We start from the raw sequence: 21621 nt of genomic DNA on the forward strand, positions 1-21621 counted from the left end.
TTCTTCACATCGGAATATTATGTGACGTTAAGAAAAGGTTTAAGTCCCCTCCGGGTTCCCTTCGCAAGAAGTAAGATACCGATTTTAGTTACGTGAAGTGTCTTTAAGTTTCTCAGCTCTTCCAGCATCTTGCCTGAGGAAATTTAGCTGAACATCAGTGAGATTTAAGGGCAGTGGAATTTAATACGTGGCCCCGTATTTAAGGTTCTTTGTTATCACCGATTAGAGCTCAAAAATCACGTAAATAATTTGAAAAGATGGTTATAGGTTCACTTGGAGGGGGGGGAAAAAGAAAGAAGAAACCTCAAGAAAGTGAACCCATCACATTATCAATAAGTGGCCCCATATTTAAGGTTCTTTGTTATCACCGATTAGAGCAAAAAATTACGTAAATAATTTGAAAAGATGGTTATAGGTTCACTTGGAGGGGGGAAAAAAAGAAAGGAGAAACCTCAAGAAAGTGAACCCATCACATTATCAATAAGTTATTGTTGGGCTTTGCTGAGCGGAAACAGAAAACTAAATATCATCCCAGAATTCAGTCTGTGTCAAATAGGAAAAAAAAAAAAAGAATCCCACTGCTTTGCCTGAGAATTTCGTGGCAGTAAGTTGAGTTTGAATGTTCTGTTTATTAACTTTTACCGGTTTCTAATACGTTGTACTGGCGGCTGATTATGGCGCGGAGGGCGCTTGAGGCATTTGGTTTTGATATAAAAGTCCTTAAGTAGTTTCTGGGAGCTGTTGGGGGTTTTTTGAGCGTGGTTGGGAACCGTTCTAACATTTGGAGGTTTTAATGAAGAATTTGTGCCAGGTAACGCTTCTGAAGCACCTGAATGGCTTAAGCTGTGATTTCCCCCGTGTTTCCTCGGTAGTAGGATCGACTTCAGCAGCTCTCAGCCTCAGCAGCTTCTTCCTGTGATTTGCCTTGTGCAAGCACGCAGTAAGAGAGCTTATTTGGCTGAAAAAAAATAATATATATATATATTTTATATTTTTTTTCTTCCCCCTGCTGGATCTATTCCACGTCATGATTCATTCTATGGTCTTAAAATCGGGCAAGGGCGACTTGAGCCACCGTCATAGCGAGAAACCACCAGAATGTAAAACGATAGCCTAAAGATCCTATACCCGTGGCGCTTATTTTAAGTCTTTTTTTTGTTTGTTTTTTGTTTTTTTAGACGGTTGTGGTGTTTGTGTGCACGGCAGTAGCTTTCCCAGAGCTCCTAAGGAGCGGAGACGAAATAGAAAGGTTGTTCTGCTGCCGTGCGGACCCGGGCCGTGGCAGCGGGTTGAAATCCGCTTGCGTCTTTGCGGCCCTGTTTCGACAAGGGCGGTAGAAGAACCAGCAAAGGCGCTGGGAAGTGCGGCAGGTGCGTTCGTAGGGGCGCGGAAGAGTTTTTTTCGGCAGGAGGAGAGGCCGAAGAGATGGGTTCTTGACTTTTCTACGAGGAAAAGACAGTTCTTAAGCGAAAGGCGAGATGGAAAAGAGAGATTCCTTCCTTTCTTCGCATCGGAACGTTGTGTGATGTTAAGAAAAGGTTTAAGTCCCCTCTGGGTTCCCTTCGCAAGAACTGAGATACCGATTTTAGTTACGTGAAGTGTCTTTAAGTTTCTCAGCTCTTGCCTGAGGAAATTTAGCTGAACATCAGTGAGGTTTAAGGTCAGTGGAACAACGAGGCGGCTGCAGGGGAGACACGGGAACGGGCTGTAAAACAGTGGTTATTACGGAGAATGTGAGTAAAAGCTATGAAACGTCACGTTCTTGTAATGCCCAACTTTGGGACGTTCTGGTTGCGGTCAGGAGCAGGATTTGGGGCGCATACAGCCTCTGGTCTGACCCAGCTCGGTGCTGCTGGTCTTTCGTGGTGGGGCTGGGAAGCCGAGGAAGAAGAGTAGGTCTCGGTGGTGAAGGGTGAAGGGATGGCACTAAAAGCAACAGCCGAAAAAAGTTGCATAATGACACAGCAGCGCACGGAAGGCCGATGGTTTATATGGGTAGCAATTACGCCAGAAACTTAGCAAAAAGAGCTTAGATCTGCATTTGCATAATGGAAATTGTTACCCGGCGGTTGTTTTGCGAAGCAAAAAAAATAAAATTACACGCTACTCGCCGGTTGTCGACGTCTCCCCTCTCGCGGCAATAAACGCAGCGACGACGGCAGGTCTCCTGTCACCAGCCTAAACCGCAACGAATTCTCCACGCGCGAGAGTCCGTTTTCCCCCCACCCCGTGCCAGCGGGCGTCAAACCACGCTGTGCCCACCCACAGATCCTCCGGGTCCACCACGACGAGTCGGCCTTCTGCCTCCTCCGGCGGATGCGGCGTTTGTTTCCAATATTAACACGCGGCGGTGCATCCCTTCGCCGTCGCTCGGCTGACAGTGGTAGATACCCCCTCGCTCGGAGATCGTTCCGAGGAGTGTCTGACGTTTTTTAGTGAACTCCGTCTTTGGTTTTGGGGACGTCCTCCCCGCTTTGTTCCCTTTTTCCCATCTCCCAGCTTTGCGGCACCGCTAAATAAATAGGAAGGAACAAACGAGGAACGCTTGCTGAGAGCGTGTCTTCAATTTGAAAAGAGAACTTTTCCTTCCCAGCTTTTTTTTTTTTTTTTTTTAAAAAAAAAAAAAAAAAAGCGGCCAAAAATAGCAACCACACTTGCTGCTGGTATTTTAATGGAGGTTTGGAGGAATCCGAGTCAGCCAGGCGAAGGCTGCCTGGGCTTTACGTTACCGAGGAATTTGTTTGTTTTGTAAACCAAGTTCCCTTCATTCCCTTCCCCTTTCCAGACCCCGGCACGTAACGTAAACCTACACAAATCCGAAAGGACGGACGGGGCTAAGAACATCTGGCGGGCTCGGCGCTGCAGCGTGCGACCTGGAGGGAGCCGCGCCGCTTCCCAAACGTTCTGGGTTTAAGCACTGACGTTTACTTGTCCTGGATAATCTCAGATGTCCAACCTGCCACCCCTTTCCTGCCTGGAATGCTGAGAAGCCCCACGTCAGCTGAACAGGGCTTTTTTTTTTTTTTTTTTTTTTTTTTTGTCTCGCGGCCCCTTTACTACTGATATTTTATATATATATATATATATATATATATATATAATTTTTCTTTTTTTCATAGCAGGCAAAGTAAATAGGATGGAGGAGGCTGGAGCGGGATTTCTAGAAATGCGTTGGTATTAAATTGCACGTTAGATCTGCCTGTAAACCGAGTTTATTCTCGGCATAAACTTTCAAATGAAGTAGCCGAGTCGTACAGCTTTCGAAGCTGATCGAAATTACAGCCGAAACCTCAGAAACTGAGGCAGGAGAATGTCCTCTTGTGCGCGCGCCAGTTCAGGCCATGAAAAGTTCCTTGTACAACTGCGATTAATTTAAAAGTACTCCGTTTGTGTCACTAGTGTAGCTGTATATTATTATTTTTTCCTTTTAATGTGCATCGCCACTACTTAATTTATCAGAGGCGCTAGTCTAACCGTGCCTGCGGGTGTCACGTTTCAGGTTTTCTCTCTTTGCTACTGTGTAAAACCCCCCCCCCCCCCCCTCAAAACAAACAAACAAACAAAAAAATACTGTTCTGCTCTGAAAAAAAAAAAATAAAATAAAATAAAAGCCAGAGCACAAGGGCACAGCTTGGCACCGGGCTCGGGTCTGTGCAGGCATCTCTCAAACTGTTTTTTTTTTTTTTTTTTGCAGTGGGGTTGGTTTGGAAATGACGCTGTTAAATGACTTTAGTGTCCCCCCCCCTGCGCTGGGGCGAGCGGACGTCATCGTGAAGGTGTAACCAGGCTCCTCTCTTTGCAGCTCCTTTAGAAACGGGCACGAAAGCGGAAGAAATGGCTCCTGCGGAGGTTGCCCAGAGCGATGAAAGCCACGGTGGTTTTGGGGCAGAACGGGCGTTTTCGAGCGCGCCTCCGACAAAATGGCGTTCGGGTGCAGCTGCAACGGAAAAAGCCTCGAATGCCGCCGCTCCCCCCGAAGCCCCCATCATCCTCAGCCCCCCGCAGACGCTGAAGCCGGACACGTACAACCTGGTGTGGCGTTCGGGGAGGGACGGGGGCTCGCCCGTCAACGCCTATTTCGTGAAATACCGCAAGGTAACGCTTCTCCGTAGCCATCGAAGCAGACGGATTTCGTTGGTTTAGGTTTCTCCGGGGACAAGAACGTGGTGTCGGGGCCGGAGAGGGAATACGGGTGAAGCGCAACGTTACCGTGGCCGCCCAGGCAGCTCGGTTTAGGGCCGACTGAAGCTGCTCACGAGTACGCCGTTCTATCTAGTTAGAAGTGAGATTTATTCAGCGGAGCCCGGGCTTTTATTTCCTTTACAGTACCGTTAGGGTCTGTGGGGAATGGGGCTCCAGGGCACGTTGAATGCACTTCAGCGATGTTAAAAACGCGTCCGTGCCGGCTCGAGTCTGGCGAGTACGTTTGAGGTCGGAAGGGAAGCCCGGCGTTGGCCTGCTGTGTCAAAGAGTTTGTTACTCTGCGTCCCAAAGAGACGCTGTTAAACTGAAATTGCCAAATGCAAAGGTGAACTAAAATTTCCTAAGCGGATACCTAGCGTGTCCCTAAAACGTGGTGTGTCAGCGGGTCAGCTCTTCTGATTCAAATCCGAACCGAGCGATGCCTGTGCCCGTTCTTCCAAGCAAAGAGTTTTCTGCATGGCAAAGCTGTTTGGTTTATTTTTCATAAGCTTTTTAATCCTCTACATCCTGATCTTGTCTTAGCCTGGGGGGAAGGCTTAGATTTTTTTTTTTTTTTTTTTAAATTTTTTTTTTTGACCTGTTAGTTCCTGAAAACCCGGTGCCAAAGTCTGTTGATACAGTTTCTCATCCAAAGGTGGTTGGTTCACGTAAGCACGGAAAGCTTTGAATACTTCTTTGACCTTTTTGATGCTTACCCTTCACTCATAACAATCCTTTCCACCTTAAATGTGTTCACTCGGGCATTTCTCCATAGGGAGTTTGCCGTGTGTTGTGTTTTGTGGTGTGTTGTTTTTTTTTTAGGGTGGTGTTCTCTTTGTGTCGTTAAATTATTGTATTGATTTTCCCTCTTTTAAAGAGGCGGGGGGGGGAAAAAAAAAGTTGGGGGAATAAGAGCCTTAGAAGAGTGGTTGTTTCGGAAGAAAATACTCGGAACAAAGACCTCTGGCATAACCTTTGATAATCCGCAGCATTTAGATCTGCCTTCCATGTTTTATTAAAGTCTTATATTGTTTAGTAGTTTATTTTTGGTAGAGTCTTTGTCTTTTCCTTCGGGATTTGGGGTAGTGTTTTCCTGTAAAGGTCAAGCATTAAGAGACTACCCTGAATCTCTTCCCTTTCTTAAATGGAGATGGTGAGTTGACTGTTAAATTAAAAAAAAAAAAAAATTTAAAAAAAAGAAAAGAAACATGCATTAATAAAACCCAAAACTTCAGTCTCCCTGCTGAACTTATTTTTTCTTTTTCAACCTCAAGAAATAACTAAGACATAATTTTGTCGCCCATTTCAGCCAATAAATATTTTTAAATTGCCGAAGTACAGGAAAAGCTGGGATAGCTCGGGGAATGTATCTTTCTCATTAGGGTGTTGGGTCCGGCCCTCTAAGGTCCCACACGCTGCCAGCTAAAGACCGACTGAAGCCTTTAAAACCATTTGGTCTCCTGCTAGTTTTAGCCACAAATAAAAATGACCCTTTTTTTTTTTTTTCCCCCAAAGACAAGTGCACGCCTGTGTATGGAGAGGGGGAAAATAAGTCAAGTTTATCGAAGGAGCCCCGTGAAGGTAGTTGAAAAGTGCCGATTTGTGGCAGGAGCGCGTGGCGACAAACCATAGGTAGATGTAGGAAACCATAAGGAGTTGGGTTTTTTTTGGCGAGTGACGGAGGTTCCTCGGATGCTGAAAGCGCTGAGGGGTTTTTGAGCGTTACGTCGGGTTCTGTGCTGCTGATGTTGAGCCGCCTCTCCCTGTCCCGCGCAGCTGGACGACGGCGTCGGCGGCGCGGTGGGAAGCTGGCAGACGGTGCGTGTCCCTGGCAGCGAGAACGAGCTGCGGCTCACCGAGCTGGAGCCTTCCAGCCTGTACGAAGTTTTAATGGTGGCGAGGAGCGCTGCTGGCGAAGGCCAGCCCGCTATGCTGACGTTTCGCACCAGCAAAGGTAGGCGCAGCACAATGTTCCCTGTGTCCTACGCCTTCGAGAGGACATTTGTTTAAATTGCATTAAATTACGTTGTCTGCTCAAGCCGTATATGGAACGCTCTGCCATTTAATCGCTAAAGAGCGGCCTCTAATAACTAAAATAGCCGCGGGGCAAAATTTCCTGAGCGTTACCATCGCTGTCGGTAAGTAAAAGCTGTTAAAAGCTTGATGATATTCTTTTGGGGATGATTATTAAAGATTTATACCGTGAGGTTCCTCTCGCTTAAAGGAGCGAAGTCGGGGAGCAGCTTGTCCTTGTTCAGGTTTTTCAGAGTATCGCAAAAAGAAGTTCTCCGCGCCATCGGATTTTCAAGAGATCAGCGAAAGCTGCTTCTGGTTTGCTTTGCAGAAGCTGTAGTGAAAATCTCTCAGCTGCCCAGAAACCAGCTGTGCCCGTAGCTGCGCGCAGACAGCGACGAGCAAAAGAGCGTTTCTAATCAAAGCGATTTCTATCTTTCAAGCACGGGAGGCCGGTGGCTTCGCTCTGAAGCGTGCGAACAACCACCGACGGTTCTCATACCGATGTACAAGAACCGGTAGCTTAAAATTTTACTAAGGATGTAACGTATTTGTGAAATCTGCGAGTTCGTGATACGTACGTACCGCCACAGGCCAGAAGTCTGCTCAGCCTGGTGGCCCGGGTCCGGCCGTGGCCAAACGCAGCTTCCGTAGCGTTTTTATTGAACCTCTTTCTCGAGACGTGGACTTCGCCCTGCGGTTTTCACCACCTGTTGTAATTTTGGGATGAGAGGAGGCTTTTGAAACCCGGGCCGGAGCCGGTGGCGTCCCCGCAAAGCGCGTACTGCCGTGGATGAACGGTCATTTATCCCCGAAGCGAGATGTTTTGGGGAAGTCCCCTCTCTCGCTCCCACGAGGAAACTCCCTAATTGCTGTCCTGACTGCTTAATTTGTGATTTGGAGCCGGGGCTTTGGTAGCCAGTGATTGAGCGTACGGTGAGAAGCAACGAACAGCGTTTTCTTATCCAATCCCTGAGCTGACGCACTGTATATCGAATGTTTCTTTAGAAAGAACGTCGTCCTCCAAAAACACTCAGGCTCCGTCTCCACCAGCCGGCGTTCCTAAACATCCCGTCGTTCACGAAGGGACGAATAATTTCGGTGTCGTCCTTCCAGACCCGTCTCGACACAGCGGAGGTAGGGCTATGGGTGGTTTGTAATCCGTGATTTAAAAGTTGTTTGCGGACAGACGCATCTAAGTTAACTCGTGTTTATTGCTGCTCTAGGTCCTTGTATTACCTCTTCGATTTCCTATTTATTCCCTGGGCTGCTTTGTTACGGCTATTTTTATTTTTTTTTTTTCCTCTCTTGTGGGACTTCCGTGAGTGAGGTCAGGCATCTGCTAGATTTTTCTGTTCTTCTGCGTGTTTCCAGAGTTAAAAAAAAAAAAAATAATCATAGTTTGTACTTTGGGGCTAAGGGAAGGGCTGCCTTATTCCGCTCAAGTGAGTTGGCATTTTACCTGCCTGCCTCGATACCTCGGGTTTCCCCGGCAATGTTAAGTCACCGAGTAGTAGCGCGTTTCTTCGGCATCTGTGGGTGGGGTATTTGAAGCTCCGGATTTAGCGAACGCGCCCCAATCCAGTGGACGTATAATATTTTCAAGGATGCTGTTACCTGGCACGCGTGGTGCTCAAAAAAAAAAAAAAAAAAAAAAAACAAAAAACCAAAACCAAAAACCAACTGTGCCTTTTTGCGTGTAACCCGGGTTCTTGCTGCTCCTATTTAAACTTGCCGTTCCATTTTTTTTTTTTTTTTTTTTTTTTTTTTTTTTGCTAAACACTCTGGGTTTCCTCTTCTCTTCCACTGCGAAAGATCCAGAGGAAGAGGGGGAAATGGGGGATGCCCATGTCAGAGTTTTTTAAGTTCTTGAAGGGGCCCGTATTTGTTCTCGACCTTTTCTTGCGGCTTCCCAGGGACAGCCTTATTTCTGACGGCAAGGAGATACAACCGCTTCCCAGTAGGTGTGATTTGCAGCCTGGTTTCCAGTGAAATCAGCATGTTTATAGCCCTTTTTCTCGCCCACCCCAGCCTTGGAACTCGGGGGCCTGATTCAGGCAAATTTACTCCGGGGCTGTGACCTCAAAGGTGATTTGGTGTCTAAAGTTTGGCTGAAACCAAAGGGGAACGGAGAGGTTTATTAATAACGCAGGTGACGGAGCGTCACACGCTCGTGACGGTGCTAAATATCAGAGGAGCCACACAAGGGGACGCTTTGTGTGCGCCCGCCTGCAAGTGCTCGTCCTGCTTCGTGCCCCCCAAAAGCTGCTGGCTTGCTGGTCCTTGCTCAGTTCCTCCCCTCGTCGGTGACCGGCTCCGAGTTAATGAATACGAACTAGTTTAGTAAAGCCTTACAGCTCTCATCGGTTGTCAGAACGGTTATCGCCCGATTTACTAACGCCGCCTCTTTCTGTTCTCTCTGTTCCACTGCTGTCTGTAACTTCAAGTGAGTTCAGTAAGTATATCCTTTCGTGCACGCTTTGTTTGCTCTTCGTTCTCCTTTCTGCGGCGATACGGTGCTCGTTGACACGGATGGGTTGAAGTCTTCGTCAGGTCTCGGGGGGAGTTTCGGGGTTTCGAAAATGATAACCGGATTTTTCCTGTTCACTTTAGTATACGTTTCCGTTTCCACGTAGAGATGGGTTGGGGTAGTGCGACACCGTATCTTTTTTTTTGGGGGGTTATTCCATTGATAAAGTAATTGATCCCTCTGTTTTCTCCTCTTTGAGCATCTTTTCCAGAAGAGTAAGGGGAGTAGAGTAGTTATTACGGGAGGATTTAAGATTCTCCTCGTTAATACATAAAGTCTTACTGAACCATCCGCAACTAGTTGAATGGGTTGCTACGGAAAACGAAGTTTCAGCTGACTCTAATCCTCTTGTAACTGAATTTCTCATTCCAGTTCCAGAAGCTCCTGACCGACCCACGATCTCCACAGCCTCAGAATCATCCGTCTACGTCACGTGGATACCACGGGCGAACGGTGGCTCCCCCATCACTGCCTTTAAAGTGGAGTATAAACGCCTGGGTCGAAACAGCGACTGGCTAATTGCGGCTGAGAACATTTCTCCTTCCAAGCTGTCGGTGGAAGTTCGTAACTTGGAGCCAGGTATCCAAAATGATCTTTCCTTCACCACGGCTGTTTTTTTGCTGTTGGCTTTGCTTAGATGGCTGCGCTGCTGCTGAGAGAATACTGCAACTCTTTGGGTGTTTCGTTTTTAACTTCTGCTTGGATGATCCTGTTTCTGGTCGGTTGGGTTTGGTTTTATTTGTGCGTGTGAAATAGGAGCTCGTTACATGAATTCAAGTTGATTTCTGGTTTTCCAAGTGTGTGTGGGGGGGAAAAACACCATAATTTAATACTTGTTCACATGGAGAGGAGGGTTGTGTATTATTGCTATTTTTAACTTAATTGTCCTTCTAGTAAGCACTCAAAACACAAAAAGAGAAAAATGCATTCATGGAAAAACATCTGTCCTGATTTCTCCCCGAGTTCAGCCCCGAAAGCTTGGGGAAAGAGGGGGAGAGTAGGGGGAACAGATGAGGACAGGTGTCCTTTGAGGCATCTTCTCGGCGCTCACCAGTTTGCGGTTGAGGGACTTCCTGAGCTGATGGGGGCGTCTCCATCTCTGCGTGTAATAACCTGTGGATTTTTCTGGAGTGAGTTTCCCTCGTCGCTTTCAGACGCTGTTTGTATTTCTGATGTCCACGTGAGTCGTGGCAATGAGTCCTGCAGTTTTTCTAACTGGATGTTGTGCAGAAATCTGTTTGGTCTCTCCTTGAATCCTGTTTCTAGTGCTTGTTTTGCTACAAAGTCGTCTTTCTCTCTTCCCCCCCCCCTTTTTTTTTTTTTCCTTAAAAGGAGAAATGTATAGGTTCCGTGTGATTGCCGTGAACAATTACGGGGAGAGCCCACGCAGTGCAGCCTCTCGCCCGTACCAAGTAGCCGGATTTACCAACCGGTTTTCCAACCGCCCTATCGCAGGACCTCACATTGCTTATACCGAAGCCATCAGCGACACTCAGATCATGCTAAAATGGACGGTAGGTATAACTGTCTCCTGTTCTCACAGCTGCGGACCAATTTTTACAGCTTTGGCTCTTAAAAGTCGAGGCTTAAAAGCCCATTGCAGAGCAGTGAGTGGTGGTTTTGCCCCCCCCAACCCCCCCGAGACTCAGCGAGGATCTCGTTCCTACCGGCGGCTTAAGATACATCGCGCTTGTATGGTAGAACTGGGGAGCTGCTGGGGCCGTGTGCCTCTCGAGCCCTTTTGCCCCCCGTTTCCCACCCCTTTTTCCTCCTCCTCGCCAGCCCTGTCGGTTGTTCGCTGCCTCCTGCGCTGTCTCCCAGCCTTCCTCCGCCTCGCTCTCCCCTTCCAGCTCTCCCTGGGGGTGCCAACGCAGCGCCTCCTCGGCTTACGCCAGATGTGAGCCCCACTGGCAGCTCCGGTGAAAGGCTGCAGCCGCCTTAGTCCACCTGCTTTGGCACGGACGTATCGAGAGGCACCAGCGGGCTTAACTCTGTCCAAACCCCTCTCGGTGCCGTGAGTCGCGAGCGAGTTGGCTCCGTTTCCTGCGGTTCCTGCTGCTTTTGTCAATCCAGGCTGCGATGGCTGGAAGCGGGCGCTGCGTTTTAAAACCCGCCGTCTTCCCTCGCGGCCAGTAGGGGTTTCGCGTTAGAGAAACGTTCTCCTTTCCCCCTTGTTACCTCGTCTTTTGTAAACAAGTACTTTTAAAGTCCTTACTGAAACCCACAGAAATTCTTTGCTCTTGTTTTGAAATCTAACCCCCCTGGTGGACTTTGGAGGATTTAACGTGCAGAGTTCCCGGTGTTAGTTTGCTCTGCTAGCTCAGCCTTAAGAGATGTTAAGGATAATAAACTTAAAATAACCTCTGGTTCCTCAGGAGGCCGCGTAACTTGCAGTCAAATATTCTCGAGCCGAGTTTTAGAGTGACCTTAACTCTCTTTCTGAAGTAAAAATGGTCTTAACTTTTTTCCATTCATCGCGTGCGTTTTCGGGCCGTTCGTGGTCAAACCCTAATTGACGGTTAAGTGATGTGAGAGGACAGTGTCATCCCCAGCTCAGCCGCTTGTCCCCGCGCCACCCTCCCTTTTTTTTCACCCCCCCCCGCTGCTGCGAGGAGTTCAGTGGCGGGATGCTCTCCCCGCGGCCCCGTGAGAACCCCCCCGGCGTTGCGCTCCACCTTAGCTGCGTCTACGCGACCCCGGCAACTGATAATCCCCTTTTCTGTCGTAGCTTCCGTGCAAACCTCCCCCCTCCACCTTGCTTGCCTGACCTCCTTAAAAAAAAAAACCCGCGTATTTTTTTTTTTACGGCGATGATGGCCCCAGCGGGACCGGGATAAAATTTTTCTTCTCTAACGCGGTCTTTTCGAATCCTCTTGTAGTATATCACGTCAAGCAACAACAACACGCCCATCCAAGGATTTTATATCTATTATCGGCCTACGGACAGCGACAACGATAGCGACTACAAGAGGGATATCGTAGAAGGTACAGCGCGGTATACGCGTGCTTAATAACGCTGCTCGATGGGGAAGAACATCACGTAGCCGCGTTGGCTGTGTTTATACGAAATCTAAACCGCTTTTCCCAAACGAGGTCTTTACAATCTATGTCGCGGAAGTAGCTAGCTCAACTACCTAACGTCAAATTCTGCCCACGCGTGAACGTGCTTCTTCCTCCTGAAGCCTCTCCTGCGTGGAAACTTGAGAACTAAACACCGGGTTTAAGTTTGGCGCGTTACGCTGCCGCAAATCCTTAACGTAGGTCTCTCTAAACTGGTTTAGCTTAAAGTAGTCGAGGAAGGAGAAAGCCGCGTAAACGAGATTTTAACCCAGGGGCAGCGCTTCCTCGTTACAGACTCTGCCAATAACTACCTGGCTTTTAAGCCGATTTAGCCCAGCACGGATTTTTCGAAGCCAGGCGGCACCTTGTGTGTAATTAGCCTTCTCTCCTCTTACCTTGCTTAATTGCTTATCCCGCTAGAAGGAAGTTACTTTTAGCCTCAAGTGCTGCCGTACGCTGCAGACGCAGGTATGTTTGTGCTTCGTTCTGCCTTTTAATCAGGTTCTGGTTTTTTGGTTTGGTGTGGTTTTTTTGGGTTTTTGTTTTTTTTTTTTCCCCTGTGCGTATTAGATCATCGTTTTCCTGGAAGAAGTTATTAGATAATGTCTATATTAGTCCAGAAGTGGAAAACCCTTTTAAAAAATATTTTACTTAATGTCCTTATTGCTTGGGCTGAATAAACGTAGTGATCTCATTCCGTCCCGATGACGTGAATTATTTTTTTTTTTTTTTTTTTTTTTTCCCCCCTCATTTATTTCAGTCGCAAGAGGAACGGGCCTTTATTTTGAAAATTTTCCCCTGCTAGACAATACTCCGCACGGTACTTTGATGCGTGGCATCAGCTTTTGCGCGCTGCAAAGCCGTTACGGATCCAGAGCTGCGTTGCTTTAAAGAAGCTTATGCAGTCCGCGCCTTCATCCCCAAATGTATTTTAGCCTGTGCTGGATGAAACTTGTGTGTTTATAAATCTTATAGGCTAAGCAGTTAGCTGTTTAAGCGGGCTCTGCTGTGCTGTGAAATTAGCTTGTTTCTGATTTTTTTTTTCTTCTTTTTTTTTCCGAGAGAGAGTGTGTGTGTGTGTATTGAACTCTTTGTGGCACTCTGAAACCATTAGCAGCTGCTCTGCTCTGCCAAAGTTTGCAACACAAACCTCATTGGGTGGAAATATTTAAACTTAAAACTTTTTTCTTGACTGCGCTCCCCTAAATTTTTTTTTTTTTTGGGGGGGGGGGGGAGAAAGAGAGAGCTACTTTCAATGAAAGCATGATTGGAAGCATTGGATGTGAAATATGTAGAGGAACATGTGACTCGAGGTATTTTTGCCGTAAATCACTTGTTCTTCATGTTGGGTCGTCCGTCCCCCCGTCCCCCCCCCTCCCCCCCCCGTTACCTTTGAATTAATCTGTCTGTTTTTTGACAGGGAATTTTATCTTGAAATGACTGCATGAGTTGTGGAAAGAGTGGTGGGATGCCTGTATTAGCCAAGGACTTGCCGTAGGCTTTCCTTACCCTTTCCTGTTAAGTCTTGTCTTTCGAGACATTCAAAACTCCGCAGAAAACTTCCCCCCCCCCCCCCCCCTTATAAATGCTGCTACAGGCAAAATCAGATTTTATTTCAAGAGAAAAAAAAAAAAAAACAAGCGAAAAGCTTGACTCGGGTGGCTCCTCGGTATTTTTCAGCAGCTTTAAGCAAAAGCAAAGCCAAATCTGCACTGATGGGCTGAATTTCTCTCTTTCGAGGGTCCGGGAGATTGAATTTTAAATGTAAATGCAGTCTGATGTCAGTTGTTTAAATGTTTTTCCTCGCTAATGGTGCATGGAGAGGACAGTTAAAGTGCCTGTACTGATTCCAGTTCCACTAATGGTTTGAAGCGGAAACCTAAAACCTGGTGTAGTAATTACCGAAAGGAATGCTTGGGGGCGGGGGCGACGGGAAAACCGAGTTATGAATCTTGGGGGGGAAAAAAACGTGCGATTTAGGGCAAGGCCGGTTCCAGCTTCAGCCCAGGGCTTGTCCGCCCTCGCCCATGGGCGTGCGAGGGATGGAACTGGGACCGTGCTGGGCCTCCCCTCCCAAAACCGAGATGGGGTCCTCCTGGAGACCCCAATATCTGCACCCGGGTTTGTGTCCTGGAGGGGGGGGGAGGGGGGAGATTCGAACGCAGTCCCCACCAGCCGAATTGGCTTTTTTTTTTTTTTTTTTATTTTTTATTAATGCTTAAATCAGTAGGTGGTATGACAGCTTCTTAGAAACAGTGGAAACAGTTCAAGGTGGTATTTTCCAAGAGGGATTAAAGAGCACTCAAACAGTTAATTAAACTCCCTTAAAAGAAAAAAAAAAAAAAAAAAAAAAAGAAAAAAAGAAAAGGGTCGCTGTTTATTAAAATTTGTCACAAGCCCGTGAAAGTAAAAACTGAGAGTGATTTATATTGAAGCGCTCAGTACTTCAGGAGGGTGTCTAAATGAAACGCTGGCCGGGAGCCAGAGATGCCTAAAACCGTCCTAGTAGAGGAGATTGCAGCGCGAGCAACAGCCTCGCTGGCTAATTTGGTTTCCCGGTACGCTTAATAAACCGCACGTTCGATGATTATTTGCGGTTTCGGCGGAGCTGAGCAGCCCAGATGTATCCTTCCCGCGAAAAGGGGCGGCTCCGGTTGGTACCTCCCGTCTTTAAGGATCCTGCGGGACGGCAAAGCGGGAGAGGGTCTTATCACGGGGGAGTTTTTCCCCTGTCCCACGTTTAACCTGTTTTCTGTGCCGGTTTTTCCTTGTTATTTGCCCCGAGTGTTGTAAATAGCTAGCATGAGCCGTCCTAAACCCAATTTTTCATCCGTAACGTATTTGAGACACCCAGAAATTTTGATTTTTAAGTTAACAGATGCTGGAAGCTTGGATGTCTGGTTTTTGTAGTTCAATGACTTCTGGGGTTTGTAGAGAAAGATATTTAAAAAAAAATTAAAAAAAAAAAATTAAAAATTGAAAATAGCGAAACCCTTCCACACTTTTATTCAGCAAAAGGTTCCTCTAAGAATCTATTTCCCAAGACAACGCGCGTCGTAACGATTTCACATAAGCCTGAAAGATTTTTGTGCTGTAAACCCCCTGTATTTTATAGAGACGCTGCGATGTACTCATACCTAATTCTGGCTCGTGCGAGTAAACGAAATGCAGTTGATTGATTATTTTTAAATTTTTTCTTTTCTCTCTCTCCCCCCATAGGTACGAAGCAATGGCACTTGATAAATCACCTGCAGCCGGAAACGTCGTACGACATTAAAATGCAGTGCTATAACGAAGGTGGTGAAAGCGAGTACAGCAACGTGATGATCTGCGAAACCAAAGGTGAGCGCCGCCGTCGCCCGCCTGCGGGACCGCGTGAAGGTGGCGGTTTTGTGGCGTGAAAGAGCCTCTGCGTCGAATTTGGGGGTGTTTTTTGGTTGTGGGTGTGTGTTTTTGTGGTTTTTTTTTGTTTTTTTTTTTTTTTTTTCGGCGCCACGAAGACAGTAATTTTCTGGAATGTTTTGGAGGATTGTTTTGTCTTCTGAAGCTGGGATTGTTTTGAACATATGGAAACTGATACGTTGCGCTCCCGAGAAAGGCTCTTAGCAAAACTCTGCGGGTTTGCCCAGCCTAAGAGATAGTATTGTTGTTCTGGGCTGGTGTTTTTTGGTGGTTTTTGTTTTTTTTTTTTATTTTCTTTTTTTCTTCTGCGGTGCTGATAGCCTCTCCTTAGGAGAACAACCACGCTCTCGAAGATGACAGAATTGATTTGTACGTCTGTTTTCTGTCTTCGGGGCTCTGTGACACGTTGTGTAAGTGCAGACCACAGCCATTGATGGTTACGTTGGCTGCCTCCATCCCTAATCCTGCGTGCCTCTGGCACAAAGTTTGTACTGTTCTCTGGAAGTGTCAGATATGGCAGTCACATTTATTTTGCGAAGAATTCCTGTCTCCTTTAATCTCTAAAACCAAGTAAGGCTGTAAAGGGAAAATGCAGACGGTAAACTTCAAATGCAGTGCTATGAAAAAATGTTGGTTTTTTTTTTTTTAAAAAGAAAAAAAAAAAAGGGAGAAAAGCCCTGTAGGAGCAGAAGCATCAACGTTTAGCGAAGTTAGGAGCGAAGCCTTTGAAAGAAGGGCTGGGAGCTGCAGGGTTTCGGGCCACACGCGCGGTTGGTCTTCCTCCTGTGAGGAATGGAACTTTCCTCCCTAATTTTAAACTTGGCAAGATGTAATCTGTCGTTCGTACCGGCTCTTCCTTAAAATGCGTCTCCTCCAGGCTTATGGGGGCGATCCAGCTTATCCAACTCACCTGCACGGAGGTGCTTGTGTCTCTCCGACCACCTTCGCCCCCGAAGCCGGGCTCCTCTTGCCGGTTCTTGGCGTCAAACGAAAATGAATCCGAGCTGCAAACGAGTTGTACGTTTGATTCCTGGGTTAGCCTAGCATCTCGTTTTCGGGGATTTTTCTGTTCAGCTCTTAGTATCTTAAATAGTATGGTTTTGAAAGCGGGGTTAGCAGGGTTCACGTCAGATAAAAAGCAGGTCATCTGGCAGCGGTTAGGCGATAGAAATGCATGTTGTGGTTTCTCCTGACCTCAGAAGTGGAAAGATTTGCGCTCTTTCGAGTTGGGGGTTAGTGCAGTTCTAGCCACGCGTATGTCGAGTTGCTCGTTAAAGTTTCGAGTGACCTCAATGAGAGGCTTAGCAAGCTGGATAATAACCGTTTTCCAAGGCAAATAGTTATTACCCAATAGTAGTTGGCCTTCTCGTTATGGGTTTTAATATTGACTTGGGAGCTTTCCCTTTGAGGCATTAGGATTCGAGCTCGGCGGTCGTTATTATTATTTTCACTTCGTTATGAAAAAAACACAATTATAAAACGCATTTAGCGAACGTACCCATACTTGTCTCTTCTTTCGCCCAGTGAAACGCACGCCGGGAGCATCCGAATATCCGGTGAAGGACCTGAGCACGCCACCGAATCCCCCCGACCGGGTTGGGGGAAGCGGAGCTGGTCCTTCCAACGGCCCCGTGCGCAGCAGTGACATGCTCTACTTGATCGTGGGCTGCGTCCTTGGCGTGATGGTCCTTATTCTCATCGTTTTCATCGCCATGTGCCTGTGGAAGAACCGCCAGCAAAACGCCATGCAGAGTGAGTGATTTCTGGTTTCCTGGCACGATGAGAATATTCTCGGAGTAGAATTAGTAACGTTCTTATTACGTTTTATGAAGGGGAAGCGGTTTCCTGCTATAAGCCAACTGGCATTTATTTAGACTCGTCCATCCTAGGTGTGCCTTAGGTGAGGATTTGAGTGGTTTTTTGTTTTGTTTTCTTTTTTAAGAGCAGCAGCATCTCGGTTTCTTTGCACCGATGCTCGCATTGCCGCAGCTTCACCCGCAGAACGGCGCGTGAAACGCCTGGGCAAAGTTTCTTCAGCTTGTGTTTAACTTTAAGCACCTGCATAGGTGTCTGCCGCTGGCAGAACTTGCGTGTAATCGTAAGTACTTGTTAAAACGGGGAGGCTTAAACCCCGGATCTCTCCCGTATATCTGGAAAGAAAAAGAACTCGCAGCACTCGGAGAAGTCCCCTGTTACCTCTCAGTCCCTCCGCAGTACAATGGCGCTCAATGTCCGAGTCTTTTAGAGAGGTGTTAATGAGGAAAACCCGTCCGTTTGCGATTAGGAGCCTTGAGCAGACGTGCTGGCGCTTAAGCGTGCTCTGCAAGGCGCTCTGTACCCGCCAAACGATGCCGCGCTGGCAGAATCCCCTCGCTCGCTTTTTCTGGTCGTAACGCCGAAATCAGCCTTGCTCTTTGCGCAGCCCGTGGTTGTTTTTGAAACGTCCTTGCTCTCTGACAAAGGGAAATGAAACGAAACTTCTTGCGAGATAAGATAACGTCTTCAGCTGCGGCCCGGAGAGATTTTCTGGAAGCAGTTTGCAGCAGACGGCAAAGGGCCTATGGATTATACGAATGGCCTGGTTTTAGGACGCTCTTCGTAGTGGCTGACGTCAGCTGAGTCTTTTCGGACCTGCGTTCCCGGTCTGTTCTCCGGGAGGGGTCTGTTTTGCATTTCTCCGTTTGTGTGCTAAGCACTTAGTTATTACAGTTAATTTACAAAAGCTGTAGAAAGAGAAAAGAAGTTTATTTTGTTTCTTAGAGGCGTTGGTTTAACCTCTCATTTGGCAATAAATAACGCTTTCGGTGATAACGTCTCTTGCAGAGTACGACCCTCCCGGCTACCTCTACCGAGGGGCGGATATCGGCGGGCAAATGATCGAGTACGCGACCTTGCCCGGCACCAGCCGAGTCAACGGCAGCCTCCACAGAAACTTCATAAGCAACGGCGGCCCGAGCAACGGCTGTCCGCACGTCCATCACAAAGTTGCTAACGGCGTTAACGGGATGGTGAAGGGAGGAGCCGGGCTGTACCCGGGGCACGGCGACTCCTTGCCCAGGACGCGCGTGGACTACGAACATCCCCACCGTCTTGTGAACGTAAGCTCTTCCAGCGGGCGGAAGGCTCAGCCTAGACCTTGGGATTTACGCGGAGGTTGGAGAAGCGGACATAATTCGGGGTGGGGGGGAAATACTCAGCCATTGATAACAGCCAGTTCCGCTAAATTACTTATCCCAGAGGAGGCAACTGGGCTGATATTTGCGATACAAACATCGTGGTTTTCATTTGAGGATATCGGATGACGGCAAGAATTCCACTCACTCTGGGAAATCTGCCTCTGCCCTCCTCCAAACAGCATGTCAGCTCTGAGAACGCCTCGGTCCTGGGCTGAGATACTTTACTTGTACATATGGTATTTCTCAATCTTCAAGTTAAATAGATTTAATTATAGCTGCTTATTCTGCAGCTTTATGGATCGCCCGTGGTTTTTTTTTTTGGGTTTTTTTTTTTTTTTTTTCCCCCCCACCTGTTTCGGATCTGTAACTCTAAGCAATGCTATTAATTATGGCAAAGCACGAATGTAGCAGGAGGTTCCATAAAATAAAATGCCCCATACGTCTTGAAATGCAGCAACGTAATAACGCTGCGTTTTGGGTGGGGTTTTTTTGGTGTTTTTTTGTTTTGTTTTGTTTTTTTCCCCCTCAGTCCCTTGTTTGTGACTGTTGAGACAGGCTCTTTTTTTTTTTTTTTTTTGGTTTGTTTGTTTTGAAATCGAAAATAAAATTAAAAACTAATTTAAGTCTGTGATCCAGCCTTTGCATGCTGTGGAAAAATACTTCATTTGCTGAAATGCGTCCCGTTTCCAAGAGAGAATAATGATTTCATTATTGTCTATGGAAACAGATGGCTTGCATTCAGACTTACTAAACTTACTCAAAACTGTGAACATTGCCCAGGAAAACTGAAAGAAAAAGTTCAAAAGTCTGAATAACCCATGCTGTTTCTGGAGGGGGGGGGGGGGGGGAATGGGGCTATTGTTTGTGTTGGTAATTGAACACAAGCGCTTCGTTTTATTGAACAACAAATTAGCGCTTGCACAGTAGTCGCCACTTCGGTTAAACTGCAGCTTTGAGTCCAGACCAGTTGGGTTTTCACCCGATTCTGTCTTTGCTCCGCTGGTGTAGTGAGAAATGCCGCTTTTTTGGACGCTTTCAAGAGCAATCGAGGCCCAAACTGTGTTTGGTTTTGGGGTTTTTTTATTTTTTTTTTTTTTTTTTTGGACCTGTCCAGCCTCCCGATGGGTGAAACTCCCCAAAAGTCTCCGACTGTACGAACCCTCGGGAAGGGGAAGATATCTGCGGTGCTCAAAAGCTCACCCGGGAGAAAGCTTGGGGGCTGGCGTTGGTGTTTTATCCCTCTTGATTATTTTTTTTTTTTTTTTTTTTGGGGGGGGGGGGGATGGATTTTGCACGGAGCACGTGCTGACGTGGGTCTCGGCGCTCGCAGCTGGAGGTGGGACGTGCAGTGCCGCCATCTCGGTTGCGACTGGCTTGAGTTTTGCCTTTTTTTTTTATTTTTTTTTTTATTTTTTTTTATTTTTCCTGCCCCCCCCTCCGTGTTGCAGAAAGTTTGAGTTCACGCGATCTCTTTCCCACGTAGAAGGAGCGGGACTGGCACGCGGGTGAGGCAGCGCAGAGGAACCGGGAGGTTCTCATCCTCGTTAGGACTCTCTTTATTGTTTCGTTGATTGGCGTAAATGAGGAAGGGAGAAACTGGCCGGGATGGCAATCAAGCCTAATTAGGGAGCGCTGAGGAAATGCCTATAGCAGCCTCAAAAACTTAAGGATCAGCCCTGGTTTTGCGGAAATAGGGATTGTTAGAAGTTACCCACCCTTTGAAATGGCAAAAATGGGGTGAGCTTTCCCAAACTGGTTCCCCTCCTGAAAGGCAGCCCGGTAGCCCGGCTCCGCGGCGCCCTTTTCCAGCGGCTGCCGCGTCGGTGTCCGCTTAGTCTTTAACAATGAGGTATGTGTTAATCTGGGCATTTTTACTTGCTTGTAACGGCCCCCGCAGCCAAAACTAACAGCACAAAATCCCTCTCGCCCAGAGTCGTTGCTGGCTAAGGAATTGCCCCATCTGTAAAAATATTCAATGTTTCAGAAATCAGCGTAGCGAAGTAAACCCATCTAATCGGAGTAATTACAGGAAAGTGGGATGGGTTTGTGTTGTGACATCAGCCCCGCAAATCTAACCCCCTCTCTCCCCCAACGGGCACAGTCCGCTAACGAACAGCAATTTGCTTTCGCGTCTGTCATCGGTGTTAAAAATAAACGTATTTACGGTGTGTTTAGTAAATTAAGCCTGAGCGTATTGAGCTGAAAAGGGACCAGGGAAATTACCGCACGGGCTCGTCGAAGCTGCGGCTGTTTACTTTTCGCTGACGGGCGTGCTGGCGAACCCCCTCCGCTTGGCTTCGTATAATAGGGCAGTGTTGCCGGGCCGCGTTACGGGGCACGCATCTGAAGATTGATGAAGGTGGTTAGAGTTGGAAAACGAAGCGAAAGGGTTTGGGGCGCTGCCTGGCGCTGAACTGCTGGCTTGAGTGCCATCAAAACCCACATAACGGGCAACCGGGGGATCCGGCCTAGTCCGCATGGGTTTATGGACCAACCTGATCTCCTTCTATGATAAGATTACCAGAATCTTGGAGGAGGGAAAGGCTGTTGCTGTTGTACACCTGGACTTTGGAAAAGCATTCGATACTGTCCCCCATCCAATTCTCGTGGCTTCCCACGGCCTGGATGAGCATACGATGCGCTGGATCAAGCACGGGCTGACTGGAAGGTCCCAAAGAGTGGTGCTCAATGGATTGAAATCCAGCTGGTGGCCGGTCACAAGTGGTGTGCCTCAGGGCTCAGTGTTGGGACCATTTCTGTTCAACGTCTTCGTTGACGATCTCGATAAGGACATAGGGTGTATCATCAGCAAGTTTGCAGATGACACCACGTTAAGCAGGAGTGTTGATTCCCAGGAGGATAGGGAAGCTCTACAGAGAGACTTAGATTGGATCATTGGGCCAACGTCAATGGTATGAGTTTCAACAAGGGCAAGTGCCAGGTCCTGCACTTGGGCCACAATAACCCCCTGCGGCGCTACAGGCTTGGGGAGGTGTGGCTGGAAAGCTGCCGGGCAGAAAGAGACCTGGGGGTTCTAATTGACAAGCGGCTGACAAGGTGGCCAAGAAAGCCACCGGCATCCTGGCTGGTCTTAGAAATAGCGTGGCCAGCAGAAGGAGGGAGGTGATTGTGCCCCTGTACTCAGCACTGGTGAGGCCACACCTCGAGTATTGTGTCCAGTTTGGGGCACCTCAATACAAGAGGTGCTGGAGGGAGTGCAGAGGAGGGCAACGAAGCTGGTGAAGGGCCTCGCAAACA

At 47.6% G+C, this 21621-nt stretch overlaps 1 protein-coding gene across 1 annotated transcript in view; it reads left to right on the top strand.

The window, feature by feature from the left end:
• The window catches only part of LOC309684147 (cell adhesion molecule-related/down-regulated by oncogenes-like), a 55350-nt gene that overhangs the window by 27456 nt on the left and 6273 nt on the right, over positions 1–21621 (top strand). Inside the window, exons 9-17 of the mRNA XM_082500101.1 lie at positions 3803–4095; positions 5959–6136; positions 7204–7332; positions 9098–9304; positions 10058–10239; positions 11605–11710; positions 15005–15127; positions 16712–16939; positions 18011–18285. Of these exons, the coding sequence (XP_082356227.1) occupies positions 3803–4095; positions 5959–6136; positions 7204–7332; positions 9098–9304; positions 10058–10239; positions 11605–11710; positions 15005–15127; positions 16712–16939; positions 18011–18285 (1721 nt within the window). The remainder of the gene's footprint in view (positions 1–3802; positions 4096–5958; positions 6137–7203; positions 7333–9097; positions 9305–10057; positions 10240–11604; positions 11711–15004; positions 15128–16711; positions 16940–18010; positions 18286–21621) is intronic.

Source organism: Vanellus vanellus (assembly GCF_965231255.1).
Source record: "Vanellus vanellus genome assembly, contig: HAP1_SCAFFOLD_527, whole genome shotgun sequence".
In the NCBI taxonomy this organism is placed as follows: domain Eukaryota; kingdom Metazoa; phylum Chordata; class Aves; order Charadriiformes; family Charadriidae; genus Vanellus; species Vanellus vanellus.